At 34.3% G+C, this 23,836-nt stretch overlaps 3 protein-coding genes across 6 annotated transcripts in view; 2 read left to right on the top strand and 1 right to left on the bottom strand.

Annotated features, from left to right (window-relative positions):
- The first annotated feature begins 1,550 nt into the window (after positions 1-1,550).
- Positions 1,551-3,425, top strand: LOC143471388 (zinc finger BED domain-containing protein 4-like). Its single transcript, XM_076969850.1, has one exon. It carries the CDS (start codon positions 1,551-1,553, stop codon positions 3,423-3,425), a length of 1,875 nt encoding a protein of 624 aa, XP_076825965.1.
- A 445-nt stretch (positions 3,426-3,870) lies between these two features.
- The window catches only part of LOC143469993 (midasin-like), a 42,507-nt gene continuing 22,541 nt past the window's right edge, over positions 3,871-23,836 (top strand). For 2 of the 3 annotated variants that reach the window (XM_076967818.1, XM_076967819.1), the window contains exons 1-39: positions 3,871-3,994; positions 4,153-4,280; positions 4,531-4,647; positions 5,107-5,254; positions 5,519-5,700; positions 5,881-6,059; positions 6,216-6,329; positions 6,467-6,520; positions 6,654-6,749; positions 6,866-6,960; positions 7,166-7,375; positions 7,597-7,718; positions 7,927-8,107; positions 8,264-8,403; positions 8,934-9,055; positions 9,760-9,955; positions 10,064-10,130; positions 10,220-10,328; positions 10,611-10,782; positions 10,957-11,107; positions 11,416-11,540; positions 11,705-11,860; positions 11,940-12,089; positions 12,374-12,546; positions 12,748-12,925; positions 13,140-13,338; positions 13,411-13,506; positions 13,760-13,855; positions 14,023-14,162; positions 14,379-14,559; positions 14,766-14,981; positions 15,327-15,425; positions 15,895-16,005; positions 16,183-16,274; positions 16,437-16,564; positions 16,756-16,971; positions 17,115-17,320; positions 17,526-17,648; positions 18,500-18,697. In XM_076967818.1, coding sequence (XP_076823933.1) covers positions 3,896-3,994; positions 4,153-4,280; positions 4,531-4,647; positions 5,107-5,254; positions 5,519-5,700; positions 5,881-6,059; positions 6,216-6,329; positions 6,467-6,520; positions 6,654-6,749; positions 6,866-6,960; positions 7,166-7,375; positions 7,597-7,718; positions 7,927-8,107; positions 8,264-8,403; positions 8,934-9,055; positions 9,760-9,955; positions 10,064-10,130; positions 10,220-10,328; positions 10,611-10,782; positions 10,957-11,107; positions 11,416-11,540; positions 11,705-11,860; positions 11,940-12,089; positions 12,374-12,546; positions 12,748-12,925; positions 13,140-13,338; positions 13,411-13,506; positions 13,760-13,855; positions 14,023-14,162; positions 14,379-14,559; positions 14,766-14,981; positions 15,327-15,425; positions 15,895-16,005; positions 16,183-16,274; positions 16,437-16,564; positions 16,756-16,971; positions 17,115-17,320; positions 17,526-17,648; positions 18,500-18,697 — 5,565 coding nt within the window. In that variant the 5' untranslated portion in view covers positions 3,871-3,895. The remainder of the gene's footprint in view (positions 3,995-4,152; positions 4,281-4,530; positions 4,648-5,106; positions 5,255-5,518; positions 5,701-5,880; positions 6,060-6,215; positions 6,330-6,466; positions 6,521-6,653; positions 6,750-6,865; positions 6,961-7,165; positions 7,376-7,596; positions 7,719-7,926; positions 8,108-8,263; positions 8,404-8,933; positions 9,056-9,759; positions 9,956-10,063; positions 10,131-10,219; positions 10,329-10,610; positions 10,783-10,956; positions 11,108-11,415; positions 11,541-11,704; positions 11,861-11,939; positions 12,090-12,373; positions 12,547-12,747; positions 12,926-13,139; positions 13,339-13,410; positions 13,507-13,759; positions 13,856-14,022; positions 14,163-14,378; positions 14,560-14,765; positions 14,982-15,326; positions 15,426-15,894; positions 16,006-16,182; positions 16,275-16,436; positions 16,565-16,755; positions 16,972-17,114; positions 17,321-17,525; positions 17,649-18,499; positions 18,698-23,836) is intronic. The other variant, XM_076967820.1, reaches the window with a different exon arrangement.
- On the bottom strand, positions 18,931-23,480 carry LOC143471224 (podocan-like protein 1). 2 transcript variants are annotated; one of them, XM_076969627.1, is made up of 14 exons: positions 22,845-23,480; positions 22,553-22,777; positions 22,170-22,373; positions 21,893-22,085; positions 21,720-21,808; positions 21,439-21,587; positions 21,208-21,360; positions 20,920-21,081; positions 20,542-20,810; positions 20,257-20,481; positions 19,921-20,094; positions 19,561-19,683; positions 19,207-19,287; positions 18,931-19,093 (listed from the first exon to the last, which is right to left on the bottom strand). In XM_076969627.1, the coding sequence occupies exons 1-14, from the start codon at positions 23,303-23,305 to the stop codon at positions 19,058-19,060; spliced, it is 2,544 nt and encodes an 847-aa protein (XP_076825742.1). In that variant the 5' UTR covers positions 23,306-23,480; the 3' UTR covers positions 18,931-19,057. The 2 variants fall into 2 exon arrangements, with proteins under 2 accessions (XP_076825742.1, XP_076825743.1); XM_076969628.1 differs by lacking the exons at positions 21,720-21,808; positions 21,893-22,085 and having other exon boundaries at positions 22,845-23,479.

A 23,836-nucleotide genomic window follows, 5' to 3' on the forward strand; every position in this document is an offset into this window, starting at 1 on the left:
CTAGCCCAAGTAATAATAGGCTTCATAGGCTACCTGCTGTTATCTAAGTTTTGTTTGGTTTGATTGCCAAATCATAATACTATTTAGTTTCCACATTTTCATTTTGTGATTTTTTAGAAAAAGGAATTATTTCTTGGTTTAGTAAAACAAATAATTTTAACTGATTAAAAAGTTTTACACACTGTTATTTTAAAAAGATTTAATTAATTACAAAGAACTTTTGTATCTTAATTATTTAAAGAATTTATGAATTTGACATAGTTCTATCTTAGGGAAATTACCGAAGCTATAAGCAAAATTATTTCTATTGCAACACACGTGTTTAGATATATCAGCTCCTAGGAACTAGACGGTATGGAAAATTTGTATAATGCAGTGGAGATCTCTATGTATCCAAATTCCAAAGGAGCAAATGTCATTACGCCACTGACGTGAATATCGGCTTGGGCCTATCTGGCTTGGCGTCACGAAATCGTGTCACAAGAAACATACTAAGATTACAACTGGAGTGAAATTCGCTCCAGTTTTATCTTTAGACAGCAGTTGTAACTTGACTGTGGTAGTTGCACGGAAAAGCAGAGCAAAGCCAGCGGCTTTTAAATCAGTTCCATTTATTCAAATAAGAATTGGTTGCGGTATAAAAATAATATTGGTGTGGTGTAAAACGTAGATTCTAGTTTTTTTTGGAAAAAATTCCCTCCATGGAAGGCTGCAGCCTGTGCTAAAATGCAAGCACTCCATATAGGTAGATACTGAGATACCAGACAGTCAGATTGAAAAGTTTGCTGAAATCCCCCAAAAGACAAAATGAAACAATAGCCAATGTAGCCAGATATATTATACACGCAATTAATTTTAATCCCCCACACACTTAACGAACTTTTCAATCTAAGGTAGATGTATCCATATTTTAGCAAAACGTATGAGCATAGGCTAATTGTCTGTGTATGGGACAAAAATCTGGACTGACACAGATTTTTGCTAATGTACCAGCAAGGATAGCAAACCACAACCCCGTCAGAGTAGGCTATGGTAATTTTTGCCAAGACCTTGTGTGTGATCATACTACATACCATAGCAAATGTGGATACAGTTTTTATGCATTTCCATATGATTTATAGGCTAGCAGTTTTTTTAGCAAACTGGCTGACAGAGGCTTGCTAAAGTATCAACACCAGCGCCTAGCAGCCTATGAGTTGTCAAAAGAGGCCCAAAAATACAGTCTGGCCGGTAGACTGCAGGTTACATAAAATGACAAAGATGAATTTAAAGCTATTACTATTTCACTGGAAAAAATAAGTTGTTAAAAACCAATCTTCATGGTCTCTTGTTAGACCTAACTTGAATGTTTTGACGTTGTAACTTAAATCTAATCTAAATTTAATTTCCATTAAGTCCTAAAAGCTTAAATTTACGTTTGCATTATAAGGTTATTTCAGATTTAATCATAACATTATTAGCTTTCTGTTGTAAAAATCAATAGTTTGGTGTTGTTTGTTTGATAAGAGACATTAGTTTTGTTGTGTAAGTGTGCTAGCCTAGGTTAAGAAATGACCTCGGAGGTGTGGAAATATTTTGAAGTTTGCGATGTAGATCATACGAAGAGTATATGCACTCTTTGCCAGAAGCGAATTTGTCGAGGAAAACTTCCATCAACTTTTACGACAACTCCAATGAGACGACATTTGGAAGCACGTCATAAGATAAGGATAAAAAGTTTGCGTACAGCAGAATTCCCAAAACATCTGTCAGAAGTTGTTGCATCTGCAAGTGAAGATTCATCAAGCAATGTAACAGAAACTCCTCCTCCTCCGAAAAGGCCACGTGTTGCTAAGGTGACGGTTTCTTCTCAATTAATAACTCAAAAAATTGCTGAAATGATTGCGCTGGATTTTATTCCGCCTTTGATGATTGACGGCAATGGATTCCGACAATTGCTCAAAGAACTTGAACCACAATACAGTGCTCCATCAACATCACAACTGTCAAATTCAGTGTTACCTCAGTTGCTCAAGGAATTGAAAGGTCGATTAAATGCAACGCTTGGCAATTCAGCTGGTTTAATTAACGGGAGTGTAGATATTCAAGCAGGACAAGACAACACTATGTTTCTCTTGGTGGCAGTACATGCAGTTGTATGGGAGAAAGGCAGTTTGAAGCGCATTACACCTCTATTAGCGTGTAGGAAAATCAACACGCTTACTGCATATGAAGACATCAGAATCATTATTAAACAGCAAGAAAACAGTTGGAATCTCAATATGAATGCGTTTATAAATGGTGACAATTCAATTGTCCACAGAGCGTTAAAACAGTCAAACTATCTTCAGCTTAAATGCATTGGTGTCACTCTGGATAGCATAGTGACACTTGCCTGGAAATGTTGCAGCTTTATTAAAGAAACAATAACTTTAACACGCTCAGTTGCTAGTTTTATCAACCAACCGAATAATGTCATCAAGCTTCAAGATTATCAGTCAGAACAAGGCCTGCGTCAATCGAAATTAATTGTGGATAACTCTAAATCCCTCCTCTTGCTTTATAACATGGTGCACTCAGCAATTGAATCAAAGGAGGTTATTAATTTCCTTGCTACCGAAATTGGATACACAAAATTAGAGGATAGTCACTGGAACACACTACATTCTATAAGGGATATCTTGAAACCATTTAAGACAGCCCTGGTTGAGTTAACTGCCAATACAGCATCCATTGCGCTTGTGCTTCCTGCAATTACAAAACTTAAAAGTATTTTAGTTGGTTCAAATGAAAAATATGCCAGTTGTCATGAAGTGAATCTGTTTGTATCAGCATTACTGCAAAACATGGAAAGCGTTTTTGTTAAACCGGAGTTAGGAAAGAGCCAAGCGGCCACTTGTTTTTTCGTTGACGAATCGGCTTACAATTATTATGCGATGGCATCAATGCTTGACCCCCGTATCAAAGACTCTTGGGCAAGTGATGATGAGAAGTTGGTGCTGAAAGATCTTCTGGAATCAGCAGCAATGGAGCTTTTTGAGGAAGTCCAAGAGGAAGAATCTACAAGTGAAGCAGGCACAGAAGATAATGAAATAGAACCAACTGAGAGCCTCATATTTTCATATTCATCAAACCGATCTGTGAAATCAGAAAGTGAAATGTCTTCTGCTATGTCTCGGGAAATGCATTGCCAAATGCAGGTTTATCAGTACTTGGCTGCACCACTTTCAAACTGTGACCCATTTCAATTTTGGATCAGGTATAATTATGAAAATGCACCTTTGTTTAAACTTGCAATGAACCACCTGTCATGTTTCCCAGTCGCCATCAAAGCAGATGAATTGTTGAATGCAAAGAATATGGTGGTATCACCACGTCATATTTCTGTGGATCATACAACCTTTGAAACCCTTGCATTTTTGCATGTTAATCTTCGTAATATGTGATTTGTGGTTGATTAGGTATCTATTGCTATTCTTACTTTTGAGATTGTATATGTTTATTCATCTTTATTAAAACTGGAGGTTAACCATTGCTTCGAATTTATTTTGACTTATGTGAAACAACCAGAATTTATTTTACCATTTAAAAGTTTACTTAATGTGTTGAAGTTTTTACTTTGTAAAAGTATACATATACAGTACTGCTTAATTTTGCCATTCATTCTAACTAGGAAGGTTGTAATTATGTTGTATTTGCATATCCTGCACTACGTATTGTTAAGAGTTGATAATTAATTAGTAGTAGTAATGATTGCGTTGTGCATTGTTTTTGTATGTTTTTTTATTTTCGGGTGTCATTTTTATATTCTTTTATCTTGTCTTCACATGAGGAATACCTAAATATCATCAACACAGTCCACACACATCATGTTATCTTTTTGCTATTGTTTTTCATATTTAGATGATTAGTAAAAATGGAACATTTTATCGTTGATATAAAAGCACCTTTAGAACTAATCTGTAAGCAAAATAATTCACTGAAAAAAGAACTCGTGAAATATCTGGCAAAGCAGGTATATATATTTTAAAAGAATGTATGAAATTTGCAAACAAAGTATAAGTTAAAAAGTGTGTAGTGTATAAACACACAGTATACTGTATTTGTGGCAGTTTATTAGAAAGTATGGATTGACTTTTTCCAAATTTAGATATAAGAAAATTTATTTTACAGATATGGAACCCACAAGACAGACAGCATCTATTATCATCATTGGCAACATTGCTAGTAAACTCAGATAACAAGTCCTGTGTGGAAATAGCAAAGGCATTTGGTCCTTTGACAATAGATCTTTTACACAGGTATTGTTGTATTTGTTTTTGTAGTTAATGTTGCAGTGACGTTGTGTTGTTGTACTATTTACTGTGTTCAAATTAAAATTTATGGGTATGATTAGATATGTTACATATTTAAGAATTTATGCAGTCAGCTTACAATAGCTCTGTACCCGAAACCCAATCAGTGTTAACCATATCCAATAGACACATGGAATAAAAAAATAGGGCTTGTAAGCTTAACAGTATTGTGTAATGTGTTATATTTTATATCCAGATATTGCAGTAAATTGAAAAGCCTGGTTTTCGATGATGAAGAAGCAATTGCTACGCATGAACGCATCTGCATTGTGATTGGATGGTTATGTTACACATCAATACCTTCCTTATCAGAGTGAGCATTTTAATTTCATTTTGACTGCACTGCACTTAAAACTTAACTGAACTCTTTTTAACTCAAATTTTTGATAACTCAAAGTGACTTACTGATCCCAGCAAAAAGTCTGTTATATAACATGCATAAATAGATAATTATTCTCTCACAAATGTTATTCTCATTTACAAGGAATGCAAATCACTTTAATGAAGCCCCTCAGCTCAGAGAGTTACAAGCTTTCATTGAACACGTTTAATTTTTTAAAATATTTATAATGGGCCTTTGTCTATGCTTGACAACATTAGATTTTAGGTACTTCCGTACTTGTGTATAATGATCATATTTTATTATTATATGTTACAGACTCACTGGATTTTCCTAATATCTTCAAATAAATGATGATCTGTTATTACTAAGTCAGATCTTTGAATATTTTTATGTTATTTGATAATATTTTTATTGTTTTTGCTCTTATAGTTTCACTTTATCATATCTGGAAAAACGTGGTGCTCCATTTATACGAATCTCCCACAACAAGTGTGAAAGCAATGGGGCCAAGAAACGAAAAAAGATGGTGTCAAATCAGTTCAGTTGTGTTTTGGAGGCAACATATTCTTTGATCATGGTAAGGATGAAAGTTCATTGCTTGTTTCCATATAAACTCAATCTGATTATACAGATAACTAGTATATCATTAGTTATTAATAAACCACTCGTATTTTGTAAGTGGTGAATTTGGAACCATTTTAGCTTGAGTGTCCTAGATAGTCACTGATTAATTATCAACTCTGCTGTTTCTGCCATAATGATAAAAATTTAGTGCATACAATTGTGTATTTATTTCTTGTACATCAGTACTTAACTACACAGTAAATTTTTATGTATTTAGAGATATCCTTCAATATTAAAATTTCCATGGGAATGGTCATCATTAGTTGATTGTCTTCAACATGATAATATTCAAATCACTTCAAGAGGGCGTTGGTTTTTGAAGAAAATTCTTGCAAATATTGTTGGGTTATGTGATGTTGATTGCGTGGAACTTTCTAAAGAAGAAGAAGAAACACTAATGTACAGTGTGTTGGTTATGAATCTTAGCGAAACAAGAATTCTTTTAATAAGCATTGTGACTTTACTTTTTATGGTTTCTCCATTTCCTCTTATACTACCACTCGAAAAGTGGTTAAATTTATATATATATACGATAATTATAATTATCCAACGTTTTACAAAGTTGTTATAATTTGTCAGGTTGACCTGTCAAATGCCAAACATCAGTGACTCAGTTGTTGACTCTGTCCAATGCATTGTCAGTGTCAGTGAAAAGAAACTTTCCCATACCCAGCAGGCAATTGTTTCAGCCGATTTGTCATCGTCACTTGTGGCTGTTTGTGGGGTTTTGTTGGATCAGTGTTCGCAAAGTATGCAAGGTAACATATGATATATTACAACTTAAATACTATTATATTGGGAAATATTATACCATGAAGACCTTTAACACTTATACAAACTTCTGTATGTTTTTAATTTTTTGTATCTTGCTGTTTTCAATTTACTTGTAATTTTATATCTTGCGTTTGTTTCAGAGAATTTTTCAGATACCAATGAAAGTAATACATTGGTAATAACCAAGACTTTGCAACCCCACCTTCAAAGCCTTGCCATGGCCATTGCAGAAAGAAAGGCAGTTGTTTTACAAGGTATGGTTACCATGCCACTTTTTAATGTTGCAGGTTAATTTTATATCAAGGAAAGTATTTCTCGCTTCCAATAATGTAGCAATTTGCATTGTAGTTCTTGCTTTAAAAACTTTTTCAAATAGTCCTGTTTCAAATAGGTCCAGTTGGTTGCGGAAAGACTGCTTTGGTGGAATATATTGCTCAAGTAACAGGTACACAGCCGCAGTTAGTGGACAATGTTACACAATTTGCTCGTTGTAACTACTTTTTAGTGTTATGCATAAATCAGTGAAATGTGACGATAATAAAAAGCCAGGTTGTGTTTTCTACTTACAAAATGTCCAGGGCACAATTCACCTCCTCATCTAACAAAAGTTCAATTAAGTGATGAAACAGACAGCAAAACATTAACCGGTGCATATGTCTCTACCCCCGTACCAGGTTAGTTACTCTTTAAGCTTCAGAATCAAAGATTTGTTGAGGTTGTTTTCCGCACAGAAATTTTTATGCATGTTGCATATAACTTCTTTGAGGTCAGCAACCTATATTTATTTCAGGCAAGTTTGTTTGGCAACCGGGAATTCTGGTTCAAGCTTGTGTCAAAGGTCATTGGCTACTGCTTGAGGACATTGACAGGGCTCCTTCTGATGTAGTAAGTACAGTGAAATCTTTTAGACAGAAAATCTGTCAATAACTTCTTATATACCAGTACAAAATCAAATTTTGTTATTTAAAATGTAACCATGCATAAAGTTATGATCATAGTTAACTTTTTTTGTTTAAAGCAAATAGTTGATTTTATATTTTGTTAACGATACAAACTGTGTGAAATGTAGCAAACTTTTTAACAATGACAGATCTCATTGCTTCTTCCATTAATTGAATCTGGAAAATTGAGCATTCCTGGTCGCCCCAATGAAGGCGATCTAATTTCAACAGACTTTCGACTTTTCATGTCTCAACGTCTTGACAACACAATGTCAGCTCGTCATCTTAATGTCAGCATGATCACAAAACACGCTCGTGTCATTAAACTGTCGACAATACCTGAAACTGACTTGAAAGAGGTTAGATTTCTTGTTGAAATACAATATTTATTAGATTGGTCATCACTGGTCGTAGATGTGTAATTATGTATCTTGTAAATGTTATCGACGTTATCATATAAATATTATAAAAATATATCAATAGTCATTAACATTGCTGCAAAGAAATAAAGATACAAAGGGGTTTTTGTAATAACACTGGACACAACTTCGTTGATAAAAGTTTGAATATCTTTTTCAAGATAATTCTTGCAAAGTATTCCAACCTTTCCAAGGTGGTTGAAAAAATCTTGTTGATCTATACCAAGTTAAAAGAAGAAGTGACTGTCTCTTCACATTCTACCCAAAGACACATGCTGACCAGGTAATAAAAGAAAGCTGTCTTCATTTGTAACTCGTATGGTTGATGTATAACAAAGGTATATGCTGTAAGGTAACCAACAGACGTTCTTTTGTTAAATCTAACCTACTAAATGAGGCTATAGTAATTTGGAAATATTTTAAGAGTTTGCAAATACTCGACATAACGTGTGACTTTAGTGATATATTTTGCTTAAAAATTTCTTCGTCAGGGATTTGTTCAAATGGTGTCATCGACTTTCAAGAAGCTACGTAGCACAAGGCAGCAGTGATCTTCCCCACAATGCTGCCATGGCCGCAATCGATTGCTTTATAGCTTCCTGCCCTTACCCTGAAGTTCGCTTGAAAATGGTGGAGCAAGTTTGTTCAGAACTTAACATATCTAAAGAAAAGGTGATTGAAGTTTCTAAATAGAAGTCATGTTTTATTATGTTTACTTCACAAAACTCTCTGAATGTGTTGAAGCACTGGCAAAAAAATGGTACTAAAGAGCTTTAAAATTGAGTTTAATATAGTGGAAATTCAATTCAGCCTCCACTTGTTTTGCAGGCAGAGTATTACTGTCACACATACAAACCAGAGATTGTGGTAACAAGTAACGTCTTTAAAGTTGGGAGATCATCCATATCTCGAATTCAATCCAACTCCTCAAGATTGAGAAGAAGGAGACAACCATTTGCACAAACTAGGTGAAAAAGTGAACTGTGTCAAGCAGTGTTGTAATGACTTGAGTCAATAACTCGACTCGAGTCACGTTTTTAAATTACTTGACTTGACTTGAATCATTTCTTGAAATGACTTCACTTGACTCGAGCCTCGGAAAGTAAGTCGACCAAGTCATTAAATCTTGGTTGTTAATTTATTGACCAACTGAGTTACAGACATTTGATTACATTGCGAACGATTGGTTAAAAGTATAGCAAATGACATGACTTGATTTGACTTGCATTTTGACTTGACTTGACTTGATCCAATCAGTAATTTGACTCGACTTGACTTAAGTCAACTTCCGAAATGACTTGTCTTGACTCGAGTCCTATAAAAATGACTTGGTTACAGCACTGTTGTCAAGATGTTATGATTTTTCGAAGATTGTGTGGATCATATCAATGGTATTGAATCGGATATTTGACACAGTCATGGTCTACTTTCATTATCATCCATTAGCAATGGGATATTGTTACTTTTTAAACAAATTTTTCTGACCATTATTTTTCAGGCACTCCAGTGTTCTTCTTGAACGTATCTCTTGCTGCATCGATAATGTAGAACCCGTCTTACTTGTCGGAGAAACTGGAGTTGGAAAAACTTCATGTCTGCAATATCTTGCTCAAGAAACAGGTTGATCATTTTAAATTGCATTAGTCGTTTTGTCAAGTGATTGTTAAATCAAAGCTATTTCGCTACATTTTGTGTTGTATGAACTAATTTCGATATTAAATATAAAGTAAGTAATGTGATATACAGTACTTCCTCGATTATCCGTACCTCGTTTAACCGGCATTCAATTATCCGGCCGAGACATTCGATTATGACGTAACAAACTAACCGACTAATTCTAGAATGGAGAATGCATTAATTGTTGCATTTGTACTGGTTACAATTGTTGAATATGTCTCTATGGGTCCAGCAGCATATCCTTCGTAAGTAGTGTGAAGTTAGACCAGCCAAAAACGTCAATCTTCCCGCAAACAATCCAAGATTGATTCATTTTTTAGTAGATTTTAAGCGTAATTTTTTTGTAAACTGCTACATTTCGATCAGTTTTTTACCATAAAAGTGCTGAGTTATGACATTTTTCTGTACATTACTGCATTAGTTCTCTCTGTTTCTATTTCTATGATGTAAAAATACAAATTCAATTATCCGTTTTTTTTGCTTATCCGGTCAGATTTTTGAAAACATTGACCCAACTTGACCGGATAATCGAGGAAGTACTGTACTGGTAACTAATAATAACTCAGTTAGAAGTAAATTAGTTCTGTAACTACTAACTATATTACTTTGTAAAGTCTTTTTGTTCATTGTAATTTTTCTATCGTTAGGTAATCAACTTCACGTGATTAACATGTCACAGCAATCAAGTTCTGGAGATCTTTTGGGTGGTTACAAACCTGCTCAGATGCGGCATTATGTTGCACCTGTCAGAGAGGACTTTGAAAAACTCTTTCCACAAACTTTCTCACAAAAACAAAATCAAAAATTTTTATCACACGTACAGAACTGCTTTTTTAAAAAAAGGTACAGCATTGTAACCAGAGCCTGCTGATTTTTTATATTCCTTTCTGAGTTTTGCAGTTCAACAGGGAACACTAGTGAACAAAATAACTTAAGACAATGTTTTTGCAGGTACAATGATTTGTGGCAGTTAATGATGCAATCAGCAAAGGCGGCACTGAAAAGACTAAAAGAAAAAGTAAGCAAGTTTATGAAACCCAAATTTTACACACATAAAGTCATACGATAATGACCTCTGCATAAGGATCATTGTTATTTACTTTGTAGAAAGAAGTTGAGTGTTTGGTTTCATCTTGGAATAAGTTCAGTAAAGACCTGCATGACCTGAAAGTGAAGTTAAAATCTGATTCTCCCATCGCTTTCAGTTTTGTTGAAGGTAAATTGCAAAATGCGCAGTTGGAAAATAAAATGATGGCAAACATTTATTATAATAAATACTGTAGAAAAAGCAATTGAAAAAGTTTTTATTATAACATCTATTTGTTGTAGAATTTGTAGCATCAGTACTAATACTTTGTACAGTAATTACAAACGTCACTAACTAACCAGTTGCTACCCTGTTGTCATCAAATTAATAGAATATTAAGCAAATCACGAATTGATTGCCATTAACTTAATTTTTCTGCTCACAGCTTAACTAAGCATATTATGAGTTTAGGTAAGCTTTCTCAGAGCATACAGTCTGGTGATTGGCTCTTACTTGATGAAATAAACCTTGCTACTCCTGACACCCTCGAGTGTCTGAGTGGTGTACTAGAATCTGATTCAGGGTCGTTGGTGTTGATGGAAAAGGGAGATGCAAAACCAATTAAACGTCAGAAAAACTTTAGGTACCAATGCATTAAACAATGTTTTTGAAAGCTCTTTAAGTCCTGCAAACGTTATTCTGCTAGTAACTCATGTAATATAGCAAGATTTGTTACGTGTTTTTGAAACTGTTAGATATCGTAAAACAGTTGTCAGTGATTGTCTGTTGGTAAATATCATTTGTTTGGTTTTTACAGGTTGTTTGCTGCAATGAATCCTGCTACTGATGTTGGTAAACGCAATCTTTCAGAGGGTGTCCGAAATAGATTTACTGAAATTTTTGTTGACGAACCGATTGATTACAGTGACATTGCCACCATTGTAACTTACTACCTTGAACAAAGAATGGTAAAAACAAGTTGTTCTGTTTAATTCATAGTATTTTATTATTGCAGACGATTTGAGTAAGTGCTAATGTTTTGAAATTCCAAATATAAAACAGAATTTTTTTAAAAATCTTTTATATTTTGCTGCTAAAAACTTAAAATTGCTCACATAATTGTCATATCTCTCTGTTTTGCCATTGAGTCCATCAGAGGGCTGTTAGTAGTCAATTAATATCAACTCTAGTAAGATGTTATTTGATGATATCTCTCTACTTTTAAGTCCATCCCGTTACTCTACGTGGTCGTTTAATGTCTTGCTCATATTGGTAGGTTGGAACTACATCAGTAGTTGATGGAATAGTTAGATTCTATGAGGAAATTCGCAAAATGGCAAGAGAAAAACTTGTTGATGGCACCGGTCGAAAGCCTTGTTATTCACTTCGCACACTTTGCAGGTAAACACATTGCCTTTAGTATAATTTGGTTGCTGATGACTTACATTTTCAAAATTTGTTGTTTTTGTCTCATATTCAATTGTTTGCAATCACATGCTTTACGTTTAATATCCAAATTGTATTTATCATATTTCTTCTGTGGATGATGTTTTTTTCTTTTCCAGATCCTTAAGTTACGTCTTGGATAATTCAAAGATACCATTTCAGAGAGCATTGTATGAAGGATTTTCCCTATCATTCTTAACAGCCCTAGATCGAAGCTCACACCCAATTGTTATCAAGCTTATTATAAAGCACATAATTGGAAAATCAAAACTGAAGTACTTAATCTTTAGCATATTTCCGATGGAGTCGTTTAATAGCTGCAACCTTTATTTTTCATTGTTCTGTTACTTTTAGAAGCATGCTATCTCAACCGTTGCCAAACCCAGATTACAATTTTGTAACAGTGGAAGGTCATCATATTCAACGTGGACCGCATGCGCCATCATGTGACCCAAATTACATTGTAACTGATTCGGTGAAAGAAAATCTTCGAGATCTGGCCAGGTATTGTTGACAACACAATGTATGCTTATTGCTATATTATTAATGTTAATATAAAAACTACCAACAATCGATATTGCGCAAACAATACTGCAGTACTGGCATTGTAATAACTTTTGATTTACTAAAGTGTTGATATTCTGTTGCATGTGTAATATGCAGTGGCAAGCAAAGTAAAACATGAGGTGGATTTTGACAGAGTAGCTGCGTTTTAAAAGCGGAATTGTTAATCACTTTAGTTTGTGAAGATATGGCCGTTTAGTGTTTATGCTATGTCTTTGTTTCAGACCAGTGTCTTATGGGAAATACCCTATATTGATCCAAGGTGAAACGTCCACAGGAAAAACAAGTTTAATTAAATTCTTAGCAGCATTAACCGGTAATAAAGTGATACGGATTAATAACCATGAACACACTGACCTGCAGGAATATGTTGGATCATATTCGTCCGATGAAAATGGTGCGAAAAGAGTCTTTAGTTGTCACAACATGTTCAATTAACTATTAATATCATCCTGTTAATAATTTTATGTTGGCTAAGTCACTATGAATAAACGCAGTGGGCTTGAAAGCATTATTTTTCCAATTATCTTAATTATATAGTTATTTTGTAATGAAAACTTGCAATAGCCACTAGCGGATTATCATTTTTCTGTTCAAGGCAAACTGGTATTCCAGGATGGTCCACTGGTCACTGCAATGCGCGAAGGTCACTGGGTTATTTTGGATGAATTAAATCTTGCACCGACCGACATTCTTGAAGCACTCAATCGTGTATTGGATGACAATAGAGAACTGTATATTCCTGAAACTCAGGATGTGATTCATGCCCATGCAAGGTAATTGTTTCGCCTGGTATTAAAGGTTTACAATTTTGGCAAATTAAAATATTTTTTCAAAATAGTGTATAATATAAACCAACAACTCTCAGTGAAATAAGGCAATAATCAAACTATTACCTGGATTTTAAATCAAATTAAAATTTTTAAACTGCTATTTATCACCATAAATTTAACTTTTTCTCTCAAAGTTAAATAAACACTGTTTATAAAGATTCACCCTATTTGCAACACAAAATCCCCCTGGACTATACGGTGGAAGAAAAGTCCTTTCAAGGGCATTTAGGAATCGTTTTGTCGAATTGCACTTTGATGAAATTCCTTGCAATGAATTGAAAACTATCTTGCAAAAAAGATGCCAGCTGTCTCCCAACCACTCTGCTAAACTAGTCAAGATAATGCTTGAACTACAGGTAAACTTAACATGTCAGACATTAAATTCTTGCGTAATGAAAAGTCGTATGTTATTGATTTTGTTGTAATAGGCTCGCCGAAGGGCATCAGGCATGTTTGCTGGAAAACATGGCTTTATAACGCTTCGAGATTTATTTCGATGGGCTGAACGACATAGAAGACATCAGGTATTTTTATCTATATATTGATCGATGTTAACAAAATGAACGTCAGATTGATATAACGTTAAGATTATGCATATATTTCAGTAGAATGGATTTAGAATTACAATGGTGGTTAGTTACTCTCTGAGTTTGAAGACTTATATTAGGTTAATAGTTGTTTGCTGTGTAGACTTGTGCATATCTCTGAATAGAATGGGCTTATAATTGCATAGGATATTAGTTACTTTTTGGGTTCCGTTGTTCTTTTCTGTATTAGGTCGATTCTTCTGAATTTTATGATTGGGAACAACATTTAGCTGATGACGGTTTTTTACTGCTTGCTAGTAGAGTTCGTCAAGTTGAGGAAGAAAAGGTTTAAAGATCATCTGTGTTGTTCAAAATCATTTTATCAGATTAGCAGTTTTTATGTAGCATTTTTCACATGACATAAAAGTCAAGCTTTAAGGCTGAAACCATATGCTTTTTGTACTTGAAGCTTTTTGTTAAACTTCAAGATACTATAAACATTTTCAAACACAGGTAATTGAAGAAGTTTTACAAAAGCACCTGAACCGTTCCATAGACCGAGATCGTTTGTTTAGTTTGGAAAATATTTTGAAATTGATTGGTAAACTCCCAGAAGAGTTCAAACACATTGTGTGGACACAGCCAATGAGAAGGTATTTGATGCAGTTTTATTTAATTTAGGTTGCATTTGTTAGTTTCCTCATATTGTACGCTGAAGAAGGACTTGAAAAAATCTCAAACACATTGTTACAAAATTAATGAAATATTTTCAACAAAAAATTTATGCAGTTCAGCTGTTCGTCGTTATTTAAATTTATTCAAGATCTCATTCATTGCTTGATTTCAATGGATGCCTTCACTTGTTGCAGGCTTTTTGTTACCCTGGAGCGAGCTCTGCGCTTTGATGAACCTGTACTGTTGGTTGGAGAGACAGGAGGAGGAAAAACAACAGTTTGTCAGCTGATTTCATGGTTGATGAGAAAGAAACTTTCAATCATTAATTGTCATGCCAACACTGAAGCGGCTGATTTTATTGGAGGCCTCAGACCAGTGGGTGTTGGGTGTACCTTAGATGTATAGTCACTGTTTTCATTATTTTTTGTAAAATAGTTTCAGTTGGAAATAATGTCATCCCCAAAGTAGTTATCACAAAAACAAGCCATGAAGGTGAAGGTGTAGAATACTACAAGTTTCAACTTTGTTGTATTCTATTGAAACACCTTCTGCTCATTTAACCCTCTTGCCTTTTTATTTAGGCCCGGACCCATAGGGAACACGACAGCAGCAATAACACTGAGAACACTTCAGTGAAGTTGTTTGAGTGGATGGATGGCCCATTGGTGCAAAGCATGTACGAAGGCAATCATATCTTGGTGGATGAAATCTCATTAGCTGATGATTCTGTCCTGGAAAGACTAAACAGTGTCCTAGAACCTGAACGTAGCCTTGTGATCCCAGACAAGTTGTCTATGGTAAAAAAAATCCGTCAGTTTAGTTTTTAAGTTTTGTCAAAAATGTCTAGTTCAGGGATTCCCAGACTTTTCTAACCCTCACACCTCTAGAAAACGTTTGATCTGTTGTTGCACCCCTTGCTTCCATTAAATGCAGTTTTTGACTAAAAAAAATTAAATACTTTGGAATTCAAACAATTACCTTTTCCTAGGTTTTGCACCCTTTAAAAAGTTAGCAAACACCTTGGGAAATTCTAGTTGGGAAGATCTAGTCTATTGTGTTCTATCATTATGCCATATCGTTCTGTTCATTAAAAAGCTCTTTATTTAAATGTTTTCATGTTAATTATAACTTACATCTTCCAGTCTCTTGGTACTACTGAAGGGGGTGCATTTGTGACAGCAAGGCAGGGCTTTCAATTTCTGGCAACCATGAATCCCGGAGGCGACTATGGCAAGAAAGAGGTAAATTCTGGCTCGTAAAAATATGTAGTCTTTGATTCACTTATTCAATTAACGGGTTGCTGACAAGAAAACAAGCATTTTGTAATTTTTAATTGTACACCGTTGGCAGTTAGTTAGTTAGCTATCCCATTGACCTGCATACAATTTATTAATTAACCCATACATTCAATTTCACCGCATCTTTTAACAATGCAGCTTTAAAAACTAAGACTTTCTCAGTCCGAGGATAAAGATTTCATGAAACTGAAAAACTTGCTTAATTCTTATCCAACTTTTTTTTTCTAGTATTTGTGGTAACTAATGTTAATGTTTATAAAATCCGGTTTACAGTTGTTTTTTCTAATGTTTTAATTTTTTGATTGCTAATCTTTGTGAATAATATTATGTTGCCAATATGCAGGTGTCAAGCAGAAAATTAGATTGAGCTTTATGTGTCTGATGCCAAGGTAATTTTTTCTTTTTCTTTTAGCTGTCACCAGCTTTACGCAATCGTATGACTGAAATATGGTGTGAGGTTGTAAGCAAAAAAGAAGACCTGGTCGCTATTTTAGAGCATAATTTACACCTCTGTCAAGCTGATGTAAGTTTTCATTTACTCACCTTCTGCTGACTAATGGTAGCTAAGCAACGTAATCTCACAACAAAGTGTTGTGTTATGTGATATCACGTGTACTAATACCTGATTTCTTGATTGTTGAATGAGCTTCCAGAACTTCAAGTCTATTATACTATTCCAGAACTTCTGCTATTATTACAGAGTAAAGATGATTTAATCCTGAATTCAAATCTGTATGCCAATCTTATCGTGAACTTTGTAACTTGGTTTAAGAAAACCATTTTTGGAAAGAGGTACATATTATATATGCTTAAATACAATACATCCATTATCAGCGTTCATTACCGCCTGGTAAATTGACGTTACGGAATTGCTTCATCGACTGTGCTTGAAATATTTTTAACAATTTAATTTGTATTACAGAACTAGGTTTTTGACTTCTAAGTTGTTTTCAGATTTATAATATCTATTCGTGACCTTTTGACCTGGGCAAAGTTTATGAGTATATCAAGCCATGAACTTGATCTGCCATCAACGTACATACATGGTGCTTGTTTGGTTTACGTAGATGGAATTGGGTCAGGTAAGTTTTTTTGCATTTTTAGAGAACAGCTTGTTTGAACGTCTGTTTTGTGTAACTGTAGAGTAACATACATTCTGCCATCATCATCAGTTATACTGTCATCATTGATCACAGTTACATTTTTTTGAACCTGTACATTTTGTCAGTAAGTTGAGTAAGATTGTTCAGTTATACCAAGTTCTTTGCGTTAGGCTTGTCTGGATCATTTGCTTCACAAAGTCACAGTTCTCAGACAGAATGTTTGAATTTTATTTTGTCACAATTGGAACAAGCTAAGCTACTGTCCATGTTATCATCTTACACTGCATCATGGGTTAATAGTCAGCTGAGCTCAGAAAGTCGACACAAAATTGAATTACTGAAGCAATCGAATAAATTTGGTGTTGTCCCATTTTCGATTTTTACAGGTATTAAATTTAGGTTTTATTTTTTAGTTAGGTTAACACTTATTGCTTGTATTATATACACTTTCATTTATCAATTCAGTTACATTTTGCACAATTAAATGTATAATTATAATTTGCAAATTCTTACAACATATAATGTTTAGGGAGTGATGTATCTCAAGAAGACAGCCAATTTGCTTTCACTGCTCATACAACATCAATAAACGCGCTCAGGGTTCTAAGAGCCTTGCAGCTATCCCGGCCCATTCTACTTGAAGGATCTCCAGGTGGTGGAAAAACTAGTTTGGTTTCGGCCATTGCAAAAGCGTCAAACCATCGTCTGATAAGGATCAACCTCTCCGAGCAAACGGTTTGTATTTTTGTTGAAATCTGAGGTTTTCCATTGTGTTTTGATATAAGTGGTCTGTTTTGAACAATAAGGTTGTAATTTTCTTGACATGACATTTTTTGTTATGGATTTGTTGGCGTTGACATATTTCTATCAAGTTTATAGCTATAATTTTTCCGTTACTCATCTTGCCTAAATAGTATTGATGATCTCCGTTGCACATTAGGATGCTTCTGACTTGTTCGGAGCTGACCTTCCTGTAGAAAATGGAACTGGTGGTCAATTTGCTTGGAGGGATGGCCCATTGCTTGCTGCACTGAAGGCTGGGCATTGGATAGTTCTAGACGAGGTGAACTTCCTAATATTGTTAATATGTTGCATGCGAGTAGACGTGGGTGTAATTTAAAACAATTAAAAAATACAGTTATTCACCAGCGTTTACTTTTGCTTGAAATTACAAAAGTGATGTTAACAATTATAAAGAAAATTTTCAACTATGTTCAATCGAAATACTGTTGTTTATCAAGGTTCAAGTTGTAATATTAACTTTTGCTAATAGTGTCAGGCATTGCACTTATTGTACAGTGTATCATGGTATAAAGGTTAAAGGTTATATCATGGTTAAAGTTCTACTGCAAAATAGGTCAAAGCATTGGGGAAGCGAGTGGATAAACAGAAACTTCAATTTAATTGTAAAGAAACATTTTGGTTAAATTAAGTTAGCACACTATGTGCCAAATTTGAAATTATTTTTATTTTATATAATTACTGCAAAGCCACATTTATTTCCAGCTAGATACCTTGGTAACTTTAGTCAAAATTAAGACAATTACATGTTTAGCCAATACATGAAAGCCATACTGGAAACATTGAGCCTAACACAGAGGTTCAAGTTTTTGTATTAGATCTGTCTTTGAAACGACAACCTAATTGCAATTGTGTTATTATCTACTCGAAAACTGCAGCTTAGAGACCTGGTGTTGTTACACATAAAACAATTTCCATGGCTCACAATAACATGCATCAAAATTTCGTAAATCTTTTTAGTTGTAACCTACATGTGACTTTGTAGCTGTTGTAAGCTTTCTTTTCGAAATTATTTTATGTATGAATCTTATTTTAAGGCTCGAATGCAATGGCTCAATGAAATCAATTTTAATTGGCGAAAAATATTGGTTAATGACAATGTTTTCTTCGCAGTTAAATCTTGCATCTCAATCTGTTCTTGAAAGTTTGAACAGTGTGTTCGACCACAGAGGAGAACTCTATGTACCAGAATTAGGCTGCTGCTTTCAAGTTGATCGAAGTAAAACAAGGATATTTGCCTGTCAAAACCCAGTACAAGAAGGAGGTGGTAGAAAAGCCTTACCCAAGAGTTTCCTGAACAGATTTACACAGGTTTGTGATTTCAGATTACCATACGCCTGGCACTTGAATTTTCATCGTGGAGCATACCGGTAGTGTTACGTATACATATTATATATTGGAGTGAATAGACATTGGCTGTGGTAGTGGAAAATGTATGTTATATTATTTGAGCAGACAATTTTGTAAATATGTCTTTTCTTAGTTTGTGCCCTATTGAAATATTTTCAACCCTACTTTGCAAAATATTTTTAGGACTTTCTGGAAACCGCTGATGTAGTAGGTTTATTCAAACAAAAGTGATTTTCATGTAAGCAAAAAATGTACAAAAATCAGTACAATAAGTAGAAATAAAAAACAAATAAATAAAAACAAAAGATGATTTTGATGCCATCAAATACCGTAATAATTTTCATAATAATCCGAGTCCTGCAAATAAAGGAAGATTCCATTTAAACTTATTTTATTGTCCAGAAAGCCAAATATACCATTTATCCAATATCCAAAGTTTATATTTCAACAAGTAACAAGCATGCACTTACATAGTTAACTCCTGGCAAATTTTCATCAGCACTAGCTTCTAGAGTTTCTAAATACTCTTTATATTCTGTTAAAGCCATGCCCTGTTCACACAATACAAGCGTCTTAAGGTATTGCAACATTACTGATAGACTTGGAAATAGCCATGATATCTTGGAAAGTATTACCAATCAACAACTGCTTTTAAGTAATCACAATATCAACATTTTCATCTTTAACTAAGCTTTGTTGTTATATATATACAAATATAATTATATATACAGCATTTACTGATGCTGATCAGGTAATTTTACTAGATATGCACAGCTCAAGACGTATTGGTTTTCCAAAATTTAATACATGTAACTATGACTTACAGACAACAATGAACTGAGTATGCTTTCCTCTTGGCATGGGTTTGAAAAAAATGCTACAATTTCTCTTGATGTTTTGATGCAGGAATATAACGGCATTTCATTCTTTTCATCAACTTGGATTTCCTAGCAAATAAATTTGGCAAATTATTGCTGAGCTACAAAACTAGTAAACTAAACTTAGATAAATTAACTATCCCAGTTACACAACAGTAACTTCTGAATGTATGTGATCATTTGGGTTTTGTATAATGTACATTTACAGTGTAAATGTACCTTCAATTGTATGTAAATACATGTTCAATACAATTTAGAATAGTATATTATCATCTAAAATTTTATAGATTCACAATTCACACTCACTCTTGCCATATGGGGATCTACTTGATCCGAATATGAAAAATCAATAAGCCATTCCTTTACATATTGGTAACTTTTAAAATGTTGGTTGTTTTCATTGTCAGCACATGGACAATCGAAGTGATTCTGTTTGAGATCTAGCCGTTTTAAATGAGTTTGTCCATCCAATAAACCTGGCTGTAAAGTTTAAATGTCCGTTAATGTTTTTGGCTTATGATTTAAAATTAAAATGTCCAACTTTGTTTGTGAATAGGACATCTGATATATATATTTTTTAAAAGTACATAACTATTTTGCAGTTAACAGCAGCTCATGTAAAATGTATTTTTGTCATCTTACCCGTATATAGTTTACTTGGTTCACTGCTAAGTCAATATCTTCAATTCTTGGAAATAGTTCCCTTAGTGGAATGTTACCCAGTGTTTTCAACTGATTTTGGTAAAGGTTCAGACGCTTCAGATTTGGAAGAGTGAAATTTATGAAATGTTTTATCGAATTGTGGTGCAAATCAAGTTCCTCTAGCTTCACCAAGTCAGCAATTGCCATCATAGAAAAGCTGTTTTCCTTTAATTTAAAAGTAAACAATTTTATCTAGAAAATTGGCACCAAAATGTGTTACTTTACCTTTTCAGATTCATAGGCCTCCCAACTTAGATCCAACTTTGTTAAATTGACCAACCCTTGAAAGCACCCTGGCTCCAGCATCTTTAACTTGTTATTGCTTAGCTTTAAAGTATTTAAAGCTATGGTATGCGTAGGTAAGGCGCCATAGCTAACTTCCTTAATAAAATTATAATCAAGCAGCAGAGTTGTAAGCTCTGTCATTCTGCTGATGTTAGGAATAACTGTCAGATTGTTGGATTTTAAATCAAGGTGTTGCAATTCTGGTAGCTCTGTAAAAGTTGGTACAATTGCTTAGTAAGTTTACTTTATATCACAGCAGTATATGTTAATTTTGGACACAAAAAATAATTTTCATTGAAAATTAACTGTGTACAATACCTGCATTAAACTCTAGCAGCTCATTGTTGGAAATATTGAGTTGCTGTAGACTTGGCAGTCCAGTAAAAGTTCTTTCATCTAGTCTTATTAGCCTATTATGAGAAAGCCTTAGTACTTTTAGCGAAGGCAGATCGAGTGGACCAAGAGTTTGTAGATGGTTTTCTGGAAATGTTAACTAATTGAAATATATTTTTTTAATTGCAAATTACACCAGTTTCATCTATGTGCATTAGCTTCAGGTTTCCTGTGAAGAATTCTGCTCTGCAATCATGAAAGCGTAAAATTCACCTTCCAAGTTTAGTTCAATTAGATTGTCAAGGCCCAGCATCATATTGCGTTGTAGTACCCTGAGTTTGTTGCCCTTGAGGTTGACCCACTTCAGGGCTTTTGGATTAGTTACATCATAGAATGCATAAGCATCTATGCTTGTAATTTTTTGGTCTGTAAAATATAAAGCAAAATGTAAGTAGGAGAAGCTAATAAGTAGCATTTATTATCATGTTTTAATTTTCCACTTACAAGAAAGATCCAAATGTCGAAGGGAATTTGCCCTGGAAAATGTTTTTCTGTCAATTCTTTGCAATTTATTTCCTTTCAAATTGATTTGTTCCAGTTGCGCAGAAATTGGCATAAGTTCTCTTAATTTGTTGTGACTTATGTCAAGATTTCTACAAAACGTATGAAGATATAGTGAAAAGAAGTGAAATCATATTTCTAGTGTTATTGCTGTACACCTATGCCTCTACTGAATCTCATAAAGAATTTCCAGTGATAGCATTTTTATGCAAATAGATGCTTACTGTAAACTTTCAGAATTTTTCAGGACAGTTATATTCTTGTTTCTCAGCCTGATACCACTGATGTGCAGTTCAATCAGCTTTGGCATGCCCTAGGGAAAAATTCTAGAATTTTTTACTTTAGTTTTGGTTTATTTGTTGCGAAAAGTTCTTAACAAAGATTCATTAAATTTAACCTGGAATGCGATCTGTGGAAGCTCTGGTATAGATGTGTAACTGAGATATAGTTTCCTGAGAGAAGGGATATTTGTCGTAGTTAGGCTCTGAGCATTAAATCGATTTCCAGAAATGTCTAACTGTTCCAGTTGGGAACTGTATGCCATGTTAGTTTGCTCATCAATGATGGGTAACATTGATTTCAAATAACATCTGAGTGATTAACACAAATCCAGAGTTCAAGGAAGATCATTGGATGACAACAAAAGCTTTTCTGATATTGATACCTGTTCTTACCTTCTGGCTTTCAATACTTTCAGATGTTTCAACTGTTGCAAAGGTGCCATGTTTGCTTGCCAGCGGGTGTGTGAAATTTTCAAGATGGTTAGATTTTGAAGGTTATCAAATGCATCCAGTTCAAGACTCCTTCGTCTGGGTGATGTATCAAATCCATTTGACAGATCCAATTCCTTAAGCTCTGTCTGTCCTTGTAAGAGTTCTCTGATGTAAAAAGTTAAGGCAAGATTTATAGTATAGGATGAATGTTATTCCTGCTCAAATATGCAAGTATTTTTTCTTGCTTGTTTTTTTTTGCAGTGCAAAAGCAATAAACTTCAAGATTACTAGGTATTATTCCACTATTATTGTGCAAACCAATGACAGCTATTAGTTGTACCAACCTGTTTATGCTTTTAAGAGGAACACCAGATAAGAGCAGTTTATTGAGCTGTTTTGGTAACTGAGTACCTGGCAGTTGCTTCAGAAAGTAGTTCTTTTCAAGACCCAGTGTTTTTAAATTAGCTAAATGTGACAAATCTGGTATTGTACGTATTGGGTTGTATTTCAGCAAGAGAACTTCCAAACTGACCAGTGCAGAGAATGCATCAAAATTGATGTGGTGGATTCTAAAAAAGATAGTTTTTTAGAAAACAAAATTATTTTTGCTGTAACAGTTATATCCGAATACATTACTTGTTATAAGATAGGTCCAGCATGTGCACATATTGAGCTTCTTCTCCGAATTCTTGAAATTCGTTGTCAATCCTCGCCAAGGAATTCATTCGTAAGTTTAATGCGATCAAATATCGATCTTCAGCCTCAGTTACTAGTCTCACTCTCTTTTGTTCATATCTTCTGTGTCTTGTATCTTCACTTTGCCTTGTGGAGGAGTGGAGGATAATATTTCTCAAAGACACCGTTTCAAAGAAGTTTAGAGACCTCAGACTTTTTCCAGAGCAATCAATGTGGACTTCGAAAATGCCAGTTGTGTTTAACAATGCACACGAACAGTCATTGTAAATGCACAGCTGTTCTTTTTCAACTATTTGTGAAACTAATACACCACCATTCGATCCTCTTACTGACATAACAGCAGAAGCAGCCAGTAATATTGTTCCTGTCATAAATACTTGTAAAGCGAACTGCATTTTCATCGCCTTTTAGACTGCAAGTATCGACTTTAAGAAATCAAGCTTTTCGATTCAGGGTTTCTTACAATAACTCCAACTGTTTATAAGTTTGTGGCCACTGTTAATCATTATGCATTTTGGATGAACAGCATTTATATATAATCTTTATAAATCTCTTTTTTCAGGTTACGTGCCAAATTACGTACAATTTTGCTGTGCAATTTGTGTTGAGAAAATGATAAGGTTTTTGTAAGTTTAGCTGTATGTTGGCCTTAATTAAAACTATTAATTAAGGGTCACTAATTGGTGTCACTTTTAAGTCATAGGAAGTACTTCGGGTGTATTTCTTCACCACAATCTGCGTTTTATTGGATGTTTCACAACAAAGGAGTGTGCTTGACGTCTGTTTTGACGTGCTGTAGTAGGAGTAGTGACGAAAGTGTCCGCATTTACGTCATATATTTTTGTTGGGGGAAGTTGATAGGAGGTGTAGTTATTTTTACTGTTAAGTCATTACAATATCATAGGAAATGACCTGGAAACTTTCACGCAAAG

Source organism: Clavelina lepadiformis, chromosome 9 (genome assembly GCF_947623445.1).
Source record: "Clavelina lepadiformis chromosome 9, kaClaLepa1.1, whole genome shotgun sequence".
In the NCBI taxonomy this organism is placed as follows: domain Eukaryota; kingdom Metazoa; phylum Chordata; class Ascidiacea; order Aplousobranchia; family Clavelinidae; genus Clavelina; species Clavelina lepadiformis.